This window comes from Osmia bicornis, chromosome 5 (genome assembly GCF_907164935.1).
Source record: "Osmia bicornis bicornis chromosome 5, iOsmBic2.1, whole genome shotgun sequence".
NCBI lineage: Eukaryota > Metazoa > Arthropoda > Insecta > Hymenoptera > Megachilidae > Osmia > Osmia bicornis.
In genome coordinates this window covers 4,811,787-4,832,784 of record NC_060220.1, presented here as the reverse complement: position 1 = coordinate 4,832,784, position 20,998 = coordinate 4,811,787, and the positions used below count along the sequence as shown (strand labels likewise).

The window sequence follows — 20,998 nt, the reverse complement described above, 5'->3', positions numbered from 1 at the left end:
TTACCATCGTCACTAATTATTGCTCGGTAAATACAAAGAGCTTTTATACCACCCGTTCTTTTACAATAATGCTTCATCGTTTTGTTAATATATTCGCAACTAACTAAATAAAAAAAAAATAAATAAATAAATAAACACTGGAACACTGCTTTGAAAGGGGTTTATATCCCATAGCCCGTGTACGAGAACAATTCATCACAAAAGAGTCAACAACATTCTCATCAGTGAAATCGTATCAGCGGTTCGCTTCAGTGAAAGCACGTCGCGTGCCACGGTCCGCGAAGAACCGAAAAATACATTCGTTGTCGCGTGAAAACGGACAAAAAAACAGGGGCCAAAAAACGAGGCAGAGGGGCTCGTTCGGTTTACGAACCGGCATCGCGGAACCGTGACATCGCGAACCTTTGCAGAATCGTCAGCCGGCGTGAAAAACGCCCCACCGTCGTATTAGCCGAGCTGCGTCTGGTGCAATGGAACTGGCATTTGCGACAAATTCGAATTCCAAACGGTCCCGCTATTGTCTGCCGGAATGGAAGCGACCGGCTAGGGTCACTCTGAACGTCACTTCCGATAGCGCGATCATTGTGCTTCCGCTTTTCATCGACATTCTTGTATTGCAAACGTTTTTCCGAGCTTTGCAGATAGAATGCTACTAATCGATGCTTCTGTTTGAAGCATTTAAATTGTTTACCCACAAATTTTTTTATAAGTTTCCTATAAAATCTAACATTTGTTTGGCAAAACTAAAAAAGAAGACACTGAAGTGACTTTAGATCTGTTTTTATGACTTCGTTAGAGAAAGAACATTTCGAGCGTGTTACGTTTCTACTTTCTCGTAGCTTTTACACGAATTATTTTTTCATGTTTTTAAAACAGAAAATTCACCGAAAGAGAAACCCCTCAGTTACAGAACGCTCTCAGCGTTTTCAAGAGACTTGCGCAAGAATAATTTAACCATGTTTTTAAAGGAAGAAAATAACTAAGAAAACAGCAGAGCAGAAATTACATTCAAGTCGGAAGATCGTCGAAGGTCTTGAACGATAACCATGTTTGATTTTCCAAAATCGTGTTAGCTATAGATCAAACAGGGCTTCGTGGAATAATTCGATGTTCCCTTAAGAGGAAGCGATTTTCCCTTAGACATTATCGACAAACCTGGAAGCTGTGGTGGAAGCGAAATGGCCGTAAAGCTTCACGGCGTGTCGCGAATGAAAGCAGACCTAGCCACGATGTAAATCTATGCATAGCTTTTGTTCCTCCCCAAAGTACGACTTCGAAACTCATCTTCTTGACTGTTCTTCGAGCATGGAAAAAAAGGTGCAAAGGGAATGGGATCAGCGTTTCGTGCGAATAAACCCTGTCACTTCGATCGTCCTTCGACAGTTTTTGAATGTTGATTCAGGGATCGTATCCTCTGTTATGGTGGCGGATTCAATCCACTCTTCGTTCGATTCGTTGTTTCAACGACTCAGTTTCACGCGTTCGTATTTTGCTCGACGACTCGCTAACGTAGCAAGTGAAAAGCTTTAGGTAGAAATTAATTATGCAACGTAGCAAGCGGGGAGTATCTACTGCGACAGTGAACGCGTTAAACGCTTTTCCCTCGTTTGATCGTCGAGAGCACGCAGCCACTTAACCGATGGAAAGCAATTTTCGCGTTTGTTTTCTTTTATTCAGGCCCGAACAAAGTGGCAAGGGGAGCGAGCGGGAAAAACGAAGGCTCGTTGTCGAAACGAAATCGGGTGCACTCGAACTCGATCGAATTCATCAACGCGTGATCCTCTGCTAATGAAATCGAGGCAAATGATGTCAATCCGACCCGATGGTCGGCCATTAAACGTAATTTTTATCGATGCTACGTAATGATAGATATCGACGCTGACCCCGCTCGAATTGGACGAATTAACGGTTAAATCGTCGAGCGCTTTTCAATCAAGCCACTGATTCGCCGACGTTACTGATTGCCATTTGCCCCCGTAACGCCAAATACGAGCCATTTTTGGCATTGTAATGAGATTCGACGGTTGTTGCACACGCATGAACAGCCTGTTGCGTGAAAGAACGCGAAAGGTCGCTTAATTATATATGATTAAACTCGGACCACGCTCGAGGCCGCTAACCGGGGCTGTTGCAAAAACGATTTCACGTACTAACGAGTGCGTTTTATTTCTCCCTGTGTCGCGAATCGCTCGGTGGACCGATTCGTTCGGGATAAACAGAAAAAAAAATACTGTACCATTGTGAATCTCGTTGACTCGTTGGTCCGGGAAAACAAGAATACGTTGATAATTGACAGTAGTTGAAGCTCGTTTTCATTGACACGAGAGCTGACGAATGCATAGAACTTCAAAATTATTCTGCCTTCTGAAAATTGATAATCTATCTACTGTCATCGCTCGTGTCCAACATTTCGTCGAATATACTGTTGATCACAGGGATTCCTCGACAAAAACCATCCTATCTGTGTACCTCCATAAAATGATTTAGTACTCGAATTACATTATGATCCCTATACAAGGTGGGTCAGTCGTCGAAAAGCGACAAGAACGCGAGATTGATGGCGAAGGGATGAACAGGCACGGGCCGGAAGTTTAATTACCGCATTATTCTGCGATTATGGCGGCTCAAACTATGCGCGACGGATTCTCCCCTAGCTGGCTTGCGAGTACGAAAGGAACCCTAAGAATTCGGTTGTGGGGACAATGGCCGAGGCAGAAGACAAACATCGTGGTTGCGAGAGCCATGCTGCTAGGGGATGCAACCCGAGGTCGTTAAACCGACCAGACACTGTTAATGAGCGTGAAACGATGTAGAAAAAGTGAAGAAGAAAGAAACTAATATTAATTAAGAGCGATGTGGATCCGGATATCGTCAAAATGATAGCTTTCGCTACGTCAGTGAACGTGTAAACAGCGAGGAAATACTTTTGGACGGTGGTGTACGCCCGTCTTGCACCTTTATCCCTGTTCCTCATCATCCCTGCAGACGCGAGACCGCGTCATTCCTTTATTCTTCGCGCATCTCGCTGTCAGGCACACGCCTTTAATCATCGACCGTGAAGAAGAAAAGAAACCGTTGGAAAAGGTGGCTCCTTTGTCTCTGGCGATTTAGTCTCGGACCACTCGCTGGCTCTTATATAATTACGTCTTTTTCCAACGAGAATAATTCGATTGATCGTACCAGGCCGATTCCCTTTTTCCTTCGGGTCGAAGACCTCCTTCAGTTTCCTTTCGATTCATTTACCTTCGTTAATATTTGCTGTCCGGGAATTACGACCCCCTTTCAACCCCCACCCGTCACGATCCCTTAGGACTGATTAAGCCACTGAACGGTGAAATTTTTATTGGCGCGTTTCAATCGTAACTGCGAGCGTTTATTGGTTAATTGAATTCCCCGAGGAGACCTTCTGTTTCGCTGCAAGAACCAACGAAGATCGCATCCGGAATTCTCTCTGGTCATTTCTCGGTTTAACTTTCCGAGGTTTGATCAGCCGTTCTAATGAATTGTTAAGTTGCCTTCCGTTTAGCTTCTTTCGGCAGCTATTCGCTTCTTTTTGAATATCCTGATTCTCTGATGGAACGGTGTCTTTAATTACTTATTAGGAAATGCTATCTTCAGAATCTATAGTTATCGATGTCAATCTTACGAATTAGTAAATGACACGCATGTCACATAGGAATGTCACGAAGGTTTACATTCACCCTTTAAATGTCACCCCTTAAATTGCTCGAACGTTCATCAAAACAGGAGTATCGCGTACGTTAGACGAAGCAATAATATCGTTGGTCGCGGTAAAGCATCGGGGGAACGGGTGATCTTCTACTTGGTTCCAAATCAGAGGGGAAAAACGAGGAGGCGAAAGAAGCCGAAAAGAGAGGATGGAAGTCAAAGAAAAGACAAACCATCCTGCCGTTACGACTCGAAAGTTGGAGCTCGGAGAGCAACGGGACTGTGGAACGAAACTAATCGAAGAACAGGACGTGGAAGCCTCTCATCCCGGCGAGGACCGACTCTATTGACTTAGCAAAGTTTGGATTGCCGCGCGGATAAGACGTGCGGCAGAGTCAGCAGGCAAACCGCGAAAGCTTCTCTGAGCTTCCCGTCTCGTGAGCGCCTCGTGTATACCGAAACTTCCGGTACGCGCTCGAAAGCCTAAGCGGGTGGCAAGTCGGCGACGACTGACAACCCTTGGCTAACCCGACGCGTTAATACCCTGGCTGAGGACGGCCGGAAATTTATCTGTGACCTCGCGACGTGGAAAGTCGACCGCTTTTGTTCGTCCGTTGCTTTTCAGGCTTCGGTGAAAATTTACCGTATGGCTGCAACCACCCTGTATATACTTCTTCCTCGATTCAAACTCGTAAAATATTGTGAAATATTTTTCACTAACTTTTCATTCTAAATAAACTGACTAACAGATGACTAGAATAGGATAAAGATCGCGTCTAAAACAGAAGAATATTACTTAAAGTAAAATTTATCATGGTTCGCTCTTAAAAGAGGTCGCTGTCCTTCGAGTACAATTATATATCACTGACAAAAGACCACAAGACGTTTGGATCTGTTCCCTCGTTAGAGTGACGAGGACGAGGAAAAGGGCAACGTCTCCTTTCAATGTCTCCGCTCTATTCGACTCTTAAAGAATCCCTTCATCTCCAGACAGTCCTTACTCGAATACGTTATTTGCGTGTGAGCGAACGAGTCCGGTAAACAGTGTCGAATGAAATCCACGAAACAATAACGACGGTCACTCTCGTGCCAGCCACGCATACGATGGCTTCCCGAGTGTACCATGAAAGGGAGATACCTTCGCGACGTGATTAACGCGAGACACCATGAACCGAGGTGTTCACAATGCTCTTGTGTTTCACCATTGGAGAAACGATACGCGTCTGGCAGCATTCTTGATCCACGCTCTGAGAATCGTCACGACGCATCTCGTTTTCACAGAAATTGCTATCAAAGAAAGCGTGTTAAATACGAAGGACAACAGACTGATGCGATAAATTGAGATTGAAATTGCATGAAATCTTTCAAAGAGCAGAGCTACATTGATTTTCAAAAATTATGCTCTGTCTAGACGCAGATTATTCCGCGATTGACTAATAAACCGCACGGTATAACGCGATTTTCGTCGTCGAAATGTAGCCTGACGACGAGCCAACACGCGAGGAACACGTCAAAGAGCAGGGATGGCGACGGTTCCCACGATAATGGCCGTAATGACGACGATAACGCGGTGTGCACACACGCTGACGCGACTGCAGGATATCATTTAAGTCAGGACTGATGTCGTTACGCCGCACCCGCTTCCCGTAACAATGATTCCAACGGCGGTGAGTGGCTCTGTTAAGTGCACCCGACGGAGCCTGTCGGTTGATGATGTCGTTAACGACGTTATTTCGCTGTCATTCAGCTACCTGCGGACCGATTCTGAAGTGCGAGTTACACTGGGGCCGGTTGCGAAACGTTACTTGTAATAACGTCGACCCTATTCGCGATGATATCACTCGTTTGGCAGGGTGGTAAAAGGAAACGATACCACTGTCGTAAATCATGATGAAACGTTGAAGTTTCATATTTTACTAACAGGGAACATTATTCGAAATGGGAAAAAATTCGCACCCGGAATGCTTCGAACAATGTTAACTTTGAATTTCAGTGAAAATCTGAAACAATTCGTACACAGGGTGATCGATCGCGATCGTTAAGCCGATTAAACGTTCATGGATTTGTCGTAAAAAACTGGGAGAGAGGTAAAGAAGAGAGGGGGAATAGCGTACGCGACGGTATATTTATTATTGCTGGTGGACCGGCGATAGTAAAACATGACGTTTCAATTTAAAGCGACGCTGTAAAAGCGCGCGAGCGTAATATCTTTTCAATTTTACCGTAGGTACGTCGTCGCGCCACGGCGAAACGACCGATATTAGCCCGTAACATTTATTTTGAAGTAATACTTTGCCCGGGGCCAATTTATCGAGTATTTCCCGTCGATTCGACGACCGATACGTCGACGGTTTCGTTGGCGCACGAACACGCGAACGGAACGGGAACACAGACGTGGCCGTCTCTCCGCATAGTTCGACCAAGTATAATTAAAGCGACGGCCGACGGTGAACGAGAGTAACGCGCTTTCCCGAAGCATTACAACGGTTAGCAATTTCCATTTATTTATGTTGCTTGTAAATACGAGAGCGGGCAGGCGTCGATGCTGTGCGCAACCCATGCGTGATACGCCATAGCCGCAACCGGTCGCGCAATTGTTAGCGTTTCCACGAGCCCCGAAATCGAGATCGGTTATTTACGCGGCCAGATTTCTATCATGGCTCGATTTCCCGCGCGATCAAAGCCCCCGACACACTTCGCCGCTCCGTGATTTACGAGTTATCGTCGGATAAACGAACCTCGTTCGCCATTTCAAAATTTCCACTCGCCACATTTTTTCAACTTTACGTTCCTTGCGCGATATTCAAACGAGTGGTTCGCGAATCTATTACAAAGAGATATCTCGCTATTAGTCGTTTCTGTCTGAAAACAACCCCCGTTTGAGATCGATTCGAGGGTATTCGCGTTCAAGTGCCCCGACGTTCGATTATATTTATTCCCTTAACCGTAAACATCGTCGCTCTCTCTATTGGCCGTTTAAATCGAACACAAGTATGTATAATACATAAATCGGCGTATAGAAGGGCATAAACAGATACGTTGAAAATACGCGAGGCGCGCCTCCGCGCCGGGCGGAGAGAAAAGGAAAGCGAATAAAATCACCCCGAAGCGAAGGCTGAAATATTCCAAAGGACGGAACGTCCAAACAGCTTAGCGGATTATCCGATAATCCCATTACAGCGAGGTCATAAAACCATGGAGCTGGGAGTGTTGAAGGCTCGAAAAAGAGCTATCTCTGAACGCGAGGAAAATAAATAATAAGCCTCGGAAACGAAGGGGCCTTCGTCGTTGATCTGGCGAGTTCAAGCCATGGACTAATGCCAGGCCTGTGGTAGGCGACCAGAATCGCGATTCTCCTGTAAATTGAGGATAACGCGGGAAGACGATCAGCCGAGAAGAGGGTTGGAAAAGTCGCGAGACGCTGAGAGAGAATGGTGAAAAGAAAGCGCACTGTTTCTTCGGGTCTGGGAAATGGTAGCGGGGATAAGAAGAACGAACATTTCTCACGTTCGGCGCTCATGAATCATGGAAGAGTAATCCTCGCAAATAGCTGTCGTCTAAGAATTCCACTAAACCTTTAGCGAAGCGAACGCTTCGACACGCGACCGCCATTACCTGAACCGATCGTTGCGCGACGAGTCGAGAGGGTGTCGATATCGAGCAGAATATTTCAAATTATCTTAAATGCTTATAACGAATCGAAGAAAGGAGAAGGAATGGTGATGATTGGTAGGGTAGGAAAGGCAGACGGTGTCATTAAGGCAAATTTCCACGGGTTTGGGATCAAGGATCGGTTCTCTGGAAGGCAAATGTTACCACGACAGCTGATAAATGGTAGATAAACGTTTCTTTTTAATAACAGTCACAGCTCGCTCTTGGAAAGGATTCCACCGTCTGCTCCTTCCCGTCCGTTCGTCAAAAAGAAGGATAACCGTCCGCGGAAGTTTTTCCTTGCAAATGCAAGATAAATAACGCTTATCTTTCTCGCGGGGCTTAGATTCCCTCCTGGAACTTCTCTCCGTGCCTCCTCGAACGCTCTCGAGCCGAGATAAACCGTGGAAATCCAGAGGAATTTTCGACCGTAACGATATACAGCTCGGCGCTCGTGTCTCGAATTTATCGACGGGAGAAAATTCGTGCATCGAAAACGCGTGTAATCGCATCCGAGCACGAAAAATCGAAGCCTCGAAACGCGGTTGAATCCCAGAAGAGTTCGTTAACGCGCGATTACCGTTTGTTTGCGATCATTTTTCATTCTCGTTGCCCGATAAACGCGTGTTTCCAACGAATTTACACCTTTTGCACAAAATCTGAATAAAAAAAGAACACAGCAATTAGTAGCATTTGGAGAATCGACGCCAGTACGATGAAATTCATCCTCGGCCGGCTGTTAGTTTCGCAACTGTGGATTAAACTTAAGGGAAAGGATGGAGCCGAGACAGGGAGCAAGGGAAAACGTCGGTGGAAGATTCAAGCGGGTGATTCGGTAAGGGGGACCGTAAGATAACGCGGTTGCTTTAAACCGTATTAGCTAAGCTGTTCGGTGAGCGGAATACGTGCAGCGCGGCGAGCGTTGCATTACGCTTGTATCGCGTGGAATCATGAAGGAACGAGTAAAAAAAAAAGAAAAAATCTAGCAAAGAGGGACGTTCTTAAGGTCAGACGCTACACAACCGCAGGCTACACACTTGTTTCCGACGTATTCCGTTCGTTCCCTTGAAAGCACAAGCTCTATGGAGGTTACCGCTATCTTGAACGCGGCAATTCCCAAGTTGGGCCTGGAATTTTTAAGCTTGATACCGCGATCTCCTATCTCCAATGGAAATTAGGATACCGCGAGCTTTCGAGCTAGCCTCGAGTTTCTCATGAACAATGAAACTGTGTGTTGGAGAGGAGATACCGAGGATAGAGTTTACAACGAACATTTGAAAACGATTACACTAATCGAAGCCAGTTACTTCGAAGAACGCCACACGCAAAGTGTTTAGCGTCACTTGGAAAGGCTATGCACTGTTGTACTATCGGACGGAGAAGACGTGGAGCGAAGGAAAATTGATGATAGAGGTTGCGGGAACGTGGAACGTCGAGGAGGCCACGAAAAGGGTTCAGAGAAGGTTGACTGAAGCCACAACGATAGGTTCGTTAGCGGAACACTGACAGTGCAAACATGCACGCTTTAACTGGCGGTGTACGTGCGCCAAGGCGGTGTCAGATTTGAAGTGGTTCGCGGTGTTAACACGGACGTGCACGTGATGCGACCGAGCGAGACGTGCGCTGCACTTTACCTCGATCCGAGCTTCAACCTCCTCTTCTCTAACCGACCAGCTTATGTGATAATGAATTTAACGGGGTAAATTACGGTTTTAAACAAAATAGAATGATTATTTGAACGGAAACCTTTGATTTTTCTTCGCTAAACTGATCCAGCAGAGTATGGGACATTTTTGCCATTTAACCTAGGGGAATGCGGTTCAAGGTGTCGTCACGAATCTTACAATAGAAATACCAGAGGGAAAGTGAAAATGGTAGTTGACCGCAGACCACGTGGAAATTCTAAGATGTGCGAACGGCGAACGAGGATCGGTGCACCGCAGCAAAGCCACGAAATACAATGGCTTGGCTCGTTCGGTGGATGCAGTTCACGGGGACGATAGAATGGGGTTGGAAGAGGAATAGGAGCAACGGCAGGGTTCGCCGTTAGTAACGTAACGCTAATCCAATTTGCCATGGCGCTGCACTTTGCACAGGCACCATTTTCAAACTGGGGGGTGCGGTAGTAATTGGGGTGAACGCGACGAGGAAATACCGTCCCGACGCGACGTGACCATAAATAGAAACGAATGTAAATACTCTGCTGATTCGTTACAAGATAATAGGGGGTGTCGTTGCGAATGTGACAAAAACATTAAAAATGAGAGGAGAAGTTTGAACTTTTTTTTTTTTTTATTTCGAAAGATAGATTATGCAAGATTGAAATTTTGACAGGGAAATATTTCCTATGGGACGAAGAGTGTTATTATTTCAATCAACAATTGTTATCTTTCGTGGCATAGATTTAGTACAGCTCTTTCAATTACGATCCCTTATAAATCAATATCCTGGAAGGTTCTGTACACATATACTCTCTATTTCACGTCGGCTAACGCTATAAATCCCTTAGCCACATAAACTTACGAATATATTGTTAAATGAAACGGTAGATCGAGTTACAGCGCAACAGTCAATCCATTACCCTCGAAACGATACGGATCGCTGAAACAATATCCACTATCGACGTGAACGACCCGACGGAGCCCGGAAGGGAAAAAATTGCATGTATAAATTGTCAAAAGAACGCGATTCACCGCTTTGCGAAATCCGCGAATCGAGATTGATTCAATGCTAAAATTTAAAGGTAAACTAATTTCGAGCTCGTTAATCGATCAAAGGCAGTTTCGCGCACGGAATCCGCTTCGAGACTTATTCAAATGCGAGAAACGACGAAACGCGGTCAAACAACAGTTAGCAAAGGGAAGGTGTCGCGTCGGCTGTCAGAAACAGTTACGAACACGTTTAAGGAACTTAAGTCGGGATGTTTGTCCTCGAACGACTTGCGGCTCTTGCAGATTCAGGAATCTACGGAATTCGCGTCAAGTTTCGGCTTCGTAACACAACGCCGCACACCGAACCGCCGATAAATCTGTACGAACGTGTTTTAATGAATTCCAAGTTTATAAACTCGCGGCGATATCGGACGGTAGACGTTGATATTGCGATTTCTCAAGCCGAATATGCAATTAACGGAGCAAGAGAGGAGAAAAAGTGGCGCACCGTTACCGCCGCTTCCGCGCGAAAACTTTAACCTCTCGACTTTCGAGCGTCGGAAACTTGCAAAAGTTAATATTAATGACGATCAACGATAATGGTATTTAAAGCGTGCAACTTTCTTTCGTGTACTTCGAAAAGTTTTCAAGATAGGGAAAAATGTGGAACGAGATCCAACTGGCAATCATGAAAGAATTTTTGAATTATCTTGCTACCTAATGCATTCATTTTCAGTGAAATTCGTTTCAAGATTCTTTCGTCGATTATAGTGTGATAATTCTGGGTCTCTCGGGAAAAATAAAATAATTCCAGCGAAAACCGGCGAACTGCGACGTTAATAAGAACATAGAACATGTTGCAAGATGTAATTTCAAATGCTGAAAAGGATACGGAGACGACCAAGCAGCAGACTTTCTTCAAAATTTTAAAACATTCAGAGGGATGTTTGCAAAAACCGTCAAGATACTTCGAAGGTAGCAGAGATCCGAGTAAATAAGAAACGTTGAGCTTAAAAGCTTTTAACATTCGTGAAAGATTAAAAGGTCCTCGAAGTTTATGAAAAATTACTGTCCCCTTTCGTAAATCGGATGATACGAATCTAACGTTACGTTCTCCCTTTTGCTTCATTCGTTGAAAGCGCCGCGTTTATTCGGTTTCCGTAAACTAAGCGTTCACTGAATTTTCATTTATTTTATGAAAAGTAAGCCCCCTGTAACAAAAGTTACGTGGGGCTCACTGCTCTTTGCCTTGCAATGAATTAAACGTCTCTGCACATTGCTTAACAAACACATTAAACAAATAAAATTACGGGAAAATATGTCCTGAATATTATGGTGGAAAATACTTTACTCTTTGAATGTAAAAGTGGACGACCGAGGTTTCATGTCTATAATAATTACCTTTAATTAAAAGAAGAATTATCTTTCCTTTCTATATCAATGGAAAACGTAAAATTGATTCGATGATAACGCATACGAAGGCAAACAGAGAATGTTGATAAAATAGTCGGTGACACGAATGCGGTTGAAAAGTTGGCTAATCGATCGGAGCAGATCAAAAAGAAGAACGGGAAGAGGGTGGTCGAAATGGACGGAGTAAAAACGAAGCAGGACAAAATCAGCGTTGGACAGTCGCGTAAATAACAAGATAATTTATGATCGTTACACAATGATCGTCATAAATCGTATTTCTGCCGGGCGACAGAACGTGCCGTTATGCGAGGAACTCCGGTTCCGCTGCCACCCTCATCCCCGTGCGTCGATATATTTTGCCACGGGAACGCGATACATGGCCAGCATAATTTATCTGTTTTCAAATATGCCCGCACCGATAAATTTGCATATTTTAATATAAATTCCTGAATGCCGGATCCACGAAGGACGTAGCATCGTCGAGCAGTACGTCTTTATCGATCATATTTATGCGTCTCTCGCTCGTTTTCACCGTTTCTTTCGTTTCTCGTACTCCAGTTCGTTGGCCAGGAAGAAAAATGTCGGGAGAAATATGGACGTGAAACTGAGATTCGTGAAATCGAACGAAAAACGTTCGAGTTTTACAAAAGACTGACGTTGAAACTGGACCTTCTTAATGAAACGACGCGACGTTAAGATTTGCGACAGGAATTTCACAACGCGAAAGAAATTAAATTTATGTGTTCTGCGAAAATTCACCACATTTCCAAATCCATATCGTAAACCATTGTTCGTTGTAATTGCGTTAGGACATTCGTACTAATTCTTTCAAAAGCACAATAACCAACAAATTTCGCGAAAAAAAAAAACAACTTTGAAACGATGAAATATTCGTCCCCTATGGAAATTCGATTCGCACAGGTCTCTGGACGAATCGCTCAATTATCGAGCGACTGTTTGACGTCGGGTCCTACGCGTCGCTACAAATTGCGATCAAATTTTAGAGTGGACCGTGTATTTAACGAAATCGCGAGCCGTGGTCTATTAGCGAACGCATTACGTAAATTATATTGGTCGGTGCATTAATCAGCGCAAGAAATACGCTCTCGTCGCGTACACGGAATATTTAATGACGGGTCATGCGAACGTAACGCGACAGAACCGTTCTCACGCCTGGTATCGGTGATTATGGCTTAATTAGAGATACCACGGTCGAACGGGCAAGATTTGTAGTTAGTAACTGTTGCTTGCGTAGCTCGAATTAATACCGAGTCTGGTCACGCAGCCCAATAATAGCATCAATCATTGAATTCTAAGGAGTACGGGCCTTCTGTAATTATGGTTCGACTGCGTACGACCAATTTGCACTTTGTAATCAACACCACGTAATATGGGTGCGAATGAAACACATTTCGCGCGATGACGAAATTAAAACTAATGTCATTTAAAACCTTACTTGGTCAAGGTGCACGCAGATAGTTGCAGGATGTTAGATTATGGCTAAGTATCCTTCGAGGAGGTGATAGCTGGGGTGATTTTGAATCATTTTCTCCTTCACCAAAATCCTCGTTAAGGCTTAATTATTAAATTATTATAATAATAAATAGCCGACTGACCGATTAAAACGCGCGTAATGCGCATGTGCTACGAGAAGCGTGCTCTGCCGTGGTCGCGAACAAACTATTTCGCCGCGCGTCGGTTCATAGCCTACACTCAGTCGGCCGCGCATGCGTGCTCGGCGTATTTCATTAATAATTCAAAAACTAAGCCTTAATGAGCATTTCGGCGAAGAGAAAAGTTGTTCAGAATTACCCCAGCTACCACTTCCACAAAAAATGCCCAACCCTAATCAAACACCCTGTATATTTTTCAAGTAAACGCAAAAAATACGGCGAAACAATATACTAAATTTTATTATCCACGTAATTAAAAAATTAATAGTATTTTTCATTACGTTCTAACGAGTTTTACCCGTACACATACTGTGTTGTACATATTTACGGTTCACCTGTGCGTTGAATAGTAAGCTCCGAGATCTAAAATTCCATCAAAAACACAGTTTCCAAATTCTGAGGGCCGCGTTTGCAAATATTACCCTATCGTGCATAAGAAAGTCATAAATCGTTCTTACTTGTACTTCAGGTCGAGAACCGAGGGCATAAATCAGTGCATCCGCGACGTCTTCTGGTCGAAGTGCGGGAATTTTTTTCAGAACATCCGTTAATTGAGAAACATGTTTGGCTATACCGGTGTCCACTATGCCAGGAGAGATACTCTGAAAAAGAAACAGTAAAACATGAAAAGGCGCGCGTTCGAAAAATAATTTGATCACAGATTAATGCTCGTTGCTTGCAAATATACCGATGATCTTACAAGGAAGGGTTTTCAGGTGTCCGCCTCCGATTGTTTTGATTTTTGGATATGTTTTAAAGGACACAAAAATAAGGTATACGTATTTTTTTATTTTTGCCCGTTTTCATATTCATAGGGTGAAACAATAGATAGAAGATCTGTATCGCATATTAATACATAGATATGTACTAATATAATTTTTATTAATATTGTAAGCTTTAAATAACTGTATTAATGCCTAGTATACACGGTAAACGCTAGGTATCATAATGGATATTAACCGTACATCCATATCTGGTATGACCGCGACTCGGCGTATGTGCGCGATACATATTTAATTTTAAAATATGCAAAGATGTAAAAGGCAAACATAGCATAGAATACATCAATGGATTCGGAAACAAACTGTTCTTTTTTGTTATTATGTAAATTGTGATTATTTTTAAAATAATGTTATAAACAAATTCTTTTTTACAAAATTTATGACCAATTGTTATATGTTCATAAATAACCATGAAACGTTTCACCCTCTAAATATGAAAACGGGTAAAAATAAAAAAATACGTATACCTTATTTTTCGGTTCTTTAAAACATATCCAAAAATCAAAACAATCGGAGGCGAACACCTAAAACCCCTTCCTTGTTAGAGAAAAGCATTTTACAGCAATGAAACTTCGCGTAACATCGCACGGACTTACGGTGATTCGAATCGGTGCTTTAATGGCCGCCAATTCCCGCCGCACCGTATGCGTTAATGCAACAGTTCCGTGTTTGCAAGTCGGGTACAGGTTCCAGCCATTACAGCCATCGATTTCCGAAAGGGATCCGCTCGGAATTTCGTGTCCCAGCACGCTACCGTGCGAAACAAAAAATTGCTTCAACAAGCAGTCGCCCATGGCCGACCATTTGCACAAAATTTTATTCGAATCAACTCCGAGCGCAAACAACCAAATCGATTGTTTGGGTCTTAAAAGCATCGAACGAGTATGCTTTCTATTTTCATTTCACTAGTAGTATCTATGAAAAATACTTGATCGACGTTCAATGAAATTCCTGCTCTTGTCATAAAACTCTGTGGTTCAAACAGGGCTGTGAACGCTCGAAGAAGATGCAAATATGATAAACCTACCCCTTCGAATTAATAATTAGATACAAAGCATCATGACGGTGAGAATCGATAAAAATTCGAAGTGGAAAACGACTTGACAAGACGATCGTGAACAACAATAGGTACCTGTTGATATTGAAAATATGCCCTTCGACGTTCCGCTGGCGCATCGAGCGCACCGCCCAATTGATGCACATGGAGGTCGCGAGGACATTAATATTTAACAGCCTTTGAAACGTCTCCCTGTCGCTCTCTACAAATGTAATTTATGGAATTTTTTAAAATGCGTCAATGACTAGGAGAACGATGGTTGGCGATGCGTTAAATGTAACATCTTACCAATAACGCGCGTGTAGTCGACTATCCCCGCATTGTTTACCATAATATCCACTCCTTTCCATTCCCTTTCTATGGTGGAGAAAACCTCCTCCAAATTGGTCGGCTCGCTTACATCGCAGTACATACATCGAATGTTTCCACGGTGTTTGATTTGTTCCCATTTACGAGCAGCGAGGAGCAATTCCTCGAATCGTATGTCCAAAGCCACCACGTTCCCTTTGTTCTTCAACAGAGCAGCTGTAATTGCTTCCCCGATACCGGATGCAGCACCGGTAACAACCGCATTTTTACCAGCCCACCGTTCCATAATTCTCTGTCGTTTATCGCCTGATTTCAAAATTATTTTATCACCAATTCGAAGCTTACGTCACGATCAATTAATCGAAGCGCGTCTTTAATTGCGTTCGATCTACGTCGTGCGATATTTTTTCAAACGCAGAAAGGCTATATTATTCACGAACTGCAAGCTGCAACGACGTACTGCATACCAGGGGAAACGAGCCACATGAGTCAATGCTAAATTATGTAATCACGTGTCATCAATTGCGCGTTAAATTGAGGTACTCGGTGGGGAATGGAATACTAGCATGTCAAAACTTTTCTTTATTGTAATCGATAAGCGCTTTCGAGGTAATTGACAGATTGCGGAACGCGTACTCTTATCAAAGTTGGAGTATCTACGATAACAATAATCGGCTGCGATCTGAATTAACTGATACGACAATTGACATGTTAACACACTCGAAATCGATGATGCGTAGTGTGCGCCCTATATTGTCAATCCAATACAATCGATAACGGACCACGTGTATCTTGCAAATGAATGCTCGCGTCTAGTTCGAAGTAATCTGAAGGAGTTAAAGGCAAGATACCCATCTGTGATCAGACTTTGGTCTGGTTGCAGTAAGTAAAAATGGATGGAGAAATTCTCGAGGCACGTCGAGAGGATCTTCCCGGAGGGTGTAATACGTATCTGAAAATCGTCTCGCAGAATATTCCGAGCAGCCGTCTCCGAGAAGAGATTGGTCCGCAGTCGGTACGCAGGAGCCTATGTGACTGGGATACGCGAGAGAGGATTGCGGCAGGTCACGTCGTGCTTTTCTTAAAACAAGTAAAAGCTGCGGCAAAACTAGGTGGATAGAGTCACCGGGTAAACGGATAAACGTAAGCCGAAGGATCTTTGTCCTGTTTCGTGACGCTACCGGATCCGAGGCTCAGATTCAGAACGCCACATTCTGTCTCGCTCGAGACGTTTGTACTTTGATGATGGACCAAAATATATCTTCATATTACGTCGTTGAGCATCCTGTTCGCGAGTGCATTTACTCCTTTTTGAGGATAACACGGAACTATCTAAGGTTGATTCACAGCAGAGATCCTGAAATCGGAGAGTTTATTCCTTTGCGGATAAACGATATTCGCTTTCCGGACGCAATAACAACGGCGTGTATCGATCTTGAGAGGTTGGCAGCTGGTGCCGGGTCCGGTCCTGGGACCCGGAATATTATTCTCGCTCGCGCGCCACCACGAGGAAATCAACAAGAAAAGCAGCGGAAGCTTTATCCGTTTCCTGATGCCGAGCACCAGATGCTCCAACAGCTCGGTCATTTCTCAATGTTGCCGTGATTATACGGGTCCCATGCCGTACTTACCGCCACGATTCCTCCTGTATTTTTCATAGAGCTTGCAACGAGGAATCGTCGACGTGTAACAATGGGTTCGATGGCTCGTCGAGCAAGTATTAACTTGCCCGTACAAACTCTACCCCTTAATATTGTCTGACAAATTCATTTACACGGTACCGATTCGTTAAAACGGTACTTAAATGAAATTTCGAAATCCGTGAAAGGGTTAACATAATATAATCAACACATTTTCGTGTGGGTCGGAATTAAACGGGTTAAGAATTGTTCGAAAAGCTTCGTTATTGAATTTGCGATACAAAGAGAAGGAGAGAAAAGGATGGGTCGCGAACGCGCGAGAATGTCGTTCGGGACGTTCGAGACGTTCGAGAGAAAGGGGTTGACGAGCGTCCCTCCCTACTTTCCATTCTTCCCTTGTTGTTCCATTCCACGGAAGATCAGTGACGGGCTTATTGCCTCATGAATATGTATAGAAGAGATCGCTCTCAGGCCCGTACGAAGCGGAGATACTTGGCCGTTGGACGTGTCGGGGTTGAAGGAGGCCGAAACCGAGGGTAGAACGGATGGGAATGACCGCGAACGAGACGCTGAGAAATTAACGAGTCAACGACCGCCGGAAATTACACGCTGGTATAAACAGAGCATTGCAGAACAGGTGATGCCGTGAGAATGGTCATTTTCCTAAATGCAAATTGAGCAAATTTTCGTCTGTTGAATTTCTAGGCGACATGCAACGAACCTTGTAAAAAATGTTCTGTTTGAATTTAATAAAGAATTTTTCCAGTTGGAAAAAATCAACATCCAAGAATTGTTCCCTATTTTCTTTCACCCATTGTTCGTTGAAAAAAACGAGATTTAACGAACTCGAACCGCGTATACTTTGTGGACGACAAGCAGCTCCTGTTTTCATTCCAGTTTCGCGTGCGTCTGCGACGAAATGGTGATCAAGGGAAATTTCAGATCGGATAATACGAAGCTCCGTGTTAATTCGGGTCCACGTTGCCGTTGGTAACCGAAAATTTAATTGACGATTCGACGCGATTCGAGAACGAGCTAGGAAAGCAACCGACAAGCGACAAGGATTCTATCCGCTCGGCGACAAACGTTTTCGCGACAATGGCTCTGCCGTGGAAATTTCGCTGGCGCTTTTCAGTGATGCCGGGTAACGCTCGCGTTCATATTATTCCCCGTCTCGCAATTAATCCAGCGACGGATGAAAACGTTTTATCCTGGTGCCGGTGCGTTGAAAAATATTCGAGGTACGCGTGGCCGTCCGGTAATTCTCTTTCTCGCTCTCTGTTATTATGAGGAAGAAAAATTACCGGAGGCGTTAGTTGGTTGTTGGTAACAAATCGATGCAGGTAATCACGGTTGTAGCGTTAAGAAATGATCGAGTGCCGGAAGCATCTGGCGCCCTGGACCCGGGAGAAACGAGGCAGGAACCTTGCTCTGGTTGGCTGGCTTTCTTGTTGATTTTCTCATCGCTTACCGCGAACCAGAATAATACTGTTGGTCGGTCGGTCTGGTTTGCGGTATTTGAATTTCTTAGATACACAAGTGGCGAACGGTCGAGTTTTAAGGGAAATAAGCTGCGTATATTATTCCGACGTAGCGTGGGATTTCAATATTAAACGCATGCAAATAAATGTGAACGCGCGATAAACAGAATACGGTTCGTTGAGATTTGCTTACCCCACCCGTTAGACCGTTGATAGAGCGAATTTCTAGCGAACCACCGGCACGATACCGGAATATCTTACGAGGAACGTGAGGCCAAAAGTCGAGGATACAGAGAATTTCAGTATCATAAACTTCGGATATTACTTTCGATTACTAATTTTGCAGGGTACTTAAAATGAAACCCTCAGACTCAATTCTCTCGGTAATTTCCTGTTATGTAGATATATATAAAGAGTAACTTCAAGTTGCACGAAATATGCCACGATAAAAGTGTTAAGATTTCACTCAAAGAAGAATAAGAGCAGAGTGCTTCAATGATCAGCTTTCAAAGAGCTTACATTTTAGCAGAACGTAACATTATTTTCTCTTTCAGGAATCGTCGTCCGTCTTGGCGGTACGCCTCGAGGGATTCGAGTTCTCGTTCAACAGACAGAAAATATCGTATTACTCTGCGGATTGCCCGTTCCAGCGCGAAATAAAGATTCGCGACGAACGAAGGGGCCCTTATTATGCATGAGACAGCCGTCAAATCGTTTCGAGAGCAACGATCGACCGCGAGCGAGCAGCCAGTTTCCGCGCCTTTAACGAGATCTCGATACGACGTGTCACATAGTTGATAAGCCGGTTCGGATATAAATTTTCCTTCCCACCAAGGGTTCCGTTGCGCCGGCACCGACGTTTCCGCGATAAATTATAATCAGCCCGTCGCAATATTTCTTTCAGCGTCACGTTGAAATATCGAATGTTCCATTCGATATTATTAGAAGCATTCGAGAAACGTGAACCACTTGAGACAAACCGAGATATTCAACGCTTATTTTTTATTTTAATATATTTTACTTACTACATGAATAACAAGTTATAAGGACGCCTTACGTAGCCGTCAAGAAACTTCCTGTCTGTAATTAGTACAATATTTCGTTTTCTTGAACGTCGTTCCGCAATCACCATCCCACTGCGCCGACGATTAACTTATAACTGCGACTTTTGACATTAGTCAATAATATCAGTGGTATCTCCAAGTTCAAGTGCGATATCGTTTGTTTATGAAACAATATTAATGAGAAATATTATCATTCACGCCTGTTCTGATAATGTAAACTACAACATTTACGAAACGCCTACGAGAGGTTTTATGAAGCAGCTGGCAAAGAGTTCCTCTCGGTTTGTTGCAAATGTACCGCAGCGTGGAAGGTTCAAAATTCGCGCGTCGATCGTGCCGCATTAGCGAAGAGGAAAGTTCCGGCGACGAACAGGTATTTGCTTCGCAAACCTCGTGTTTGTCGGTAGCTTCGTTCGCTCCGTTTTCGTAGCCGTTCTTGTTCCAACTTTCTCATCGTTTCCCCGTCGTCGTTTCTGTTCCGCGAACCGAGCGTCGCGACGTGAATACCAAAATGTTCGCCACGTCTCTGAGCTGAATTCGAAATTCGCTCGCCGATACGACCGTCCGTTGCGATAGAAATACCTACGTTTCTAATCTCACTGTCTCATTAGCCACGCTTGTTACACGACTGTACGGTTCCTTGAAAAAATTAACCCTCCGAATTGAGAGGATGTATAGCCGAGGTACCAATTTGTTGATAACGGAATGTATTATATAGAAAGCTGAGGGTAGATAAATGGAATTCATGAAAAATATAATACAATTTATCAAAGCTCTATGATGTACATTTCAGCGAATTCTTATCGTAGACAGATAGCTTCGCTCTTTTATCCGTCAAGGTCTCCACGGGGAGGAAAGACCGCGTGCATTTTCAATCAGCAACCACCCCCGCTGGCGCGATTCACAATGCAGCATCGCTCATGCGAGAGACAATATATCCCAGAATCCATTGATAAAACCGTACAATACTCTCGGTTCGAAACCGTCCTCCTCCCACCCTCTCCCTCACCCTCTGTTTCGTAGAGTCGTTGCATGGTGCGCGCTGAAATGCCTCCACACGCTCCTCTTCCCGTATCGTTTCTGTTTCAACGTAAACGAGCTACCTCTGCTGGTCCACAAATTTGTAATCACGGGGATAACGACCCTAGCTTGGAAGGGGTTGCTTCGTACGCCGTTACGAAACGCCATCGTCCTCGCCACTTTTACCGCGAAATGGAAGTCACAAAGAAGAAAGAAAAAAAGATCTTTCACCCCTTTCTCCTTCGGTCAGAGCGACTTGGGCTTGAATTTAATTCATTGGAATTCTTTGGAAAAGTATAAAATTATTTGATAAAATCACCTTCCAGGGTCAATATTTTCCACAAACATTTATTCAGTTCCAAACTGAAGAATAATCATGGACAGTGCAGACGCGCGAACGGTCCATGTTCCGTCTGAAGGACCGGAAAAGTTTCTCTTCTCGAATCGAGAGAAGCCTTCGTCTTGTAGCAAGTCCCTTTGTCCGTTTCGGTCGGTTCTGGCTGGACGTTCGGACTATAACGATGCCCTCTCGACGGAACCATCTGTCGGCGAGTCCCTTTCGATTCTCGCGACAAGTGACGCAATTAC

At 44.0% G+C, this 20,998-nt stretch overlaps 1 protein-coding gene across 6 annotated transcripts in view; it reads right to left on the bottom strand.

Moving 5' to 3' along the window:
• The window catches only part of LOC114880440 (farnesol dehydrogenase-like), a 53,310-nt gene extending 33,844 nt beyond the window's left edge, over positions 1–19,466 (bottom strand). For 3 of the 6 annotated variants that reach the window (XR_003790074.2, XR_003790075.2, XM_029196517.2), the window contains exons 1-5: positions 19,352–19,466; positions 15,185–15,511; positions 14,972–15,098; positions 14,436–14,589; positions 13,516–13,659 (exon numbers count right to left, since the gene is read on the bottom strand). Coding sequence is in view for 1 of the 6 variants with exons in the window: in XM_029196517.2 (XP_029052350.1) it covers positions 13,516–13,659; positions 14,436–14,589; positions 14,972–15,098; positions 15,185–15,491 (732 nt within the window). In the remaining 5 variants the exon portion in view is untranslated. Of the gene's footprint in view, positions 1–12,840; positions 13,421–13,515; positions 13,660–14,435; positions 14,590–14,971; positions 15,099–15,184; positions 16,715–19,351 lie in introns of those variants that run through there. The other 3 variants (XR_006829429.1, XR_006829428.1, XM_029196480.2) reach the window with 3 other exon arrangements.
• Positions 19,467–20,998: the final 1,532 nt, after the last annotated feature.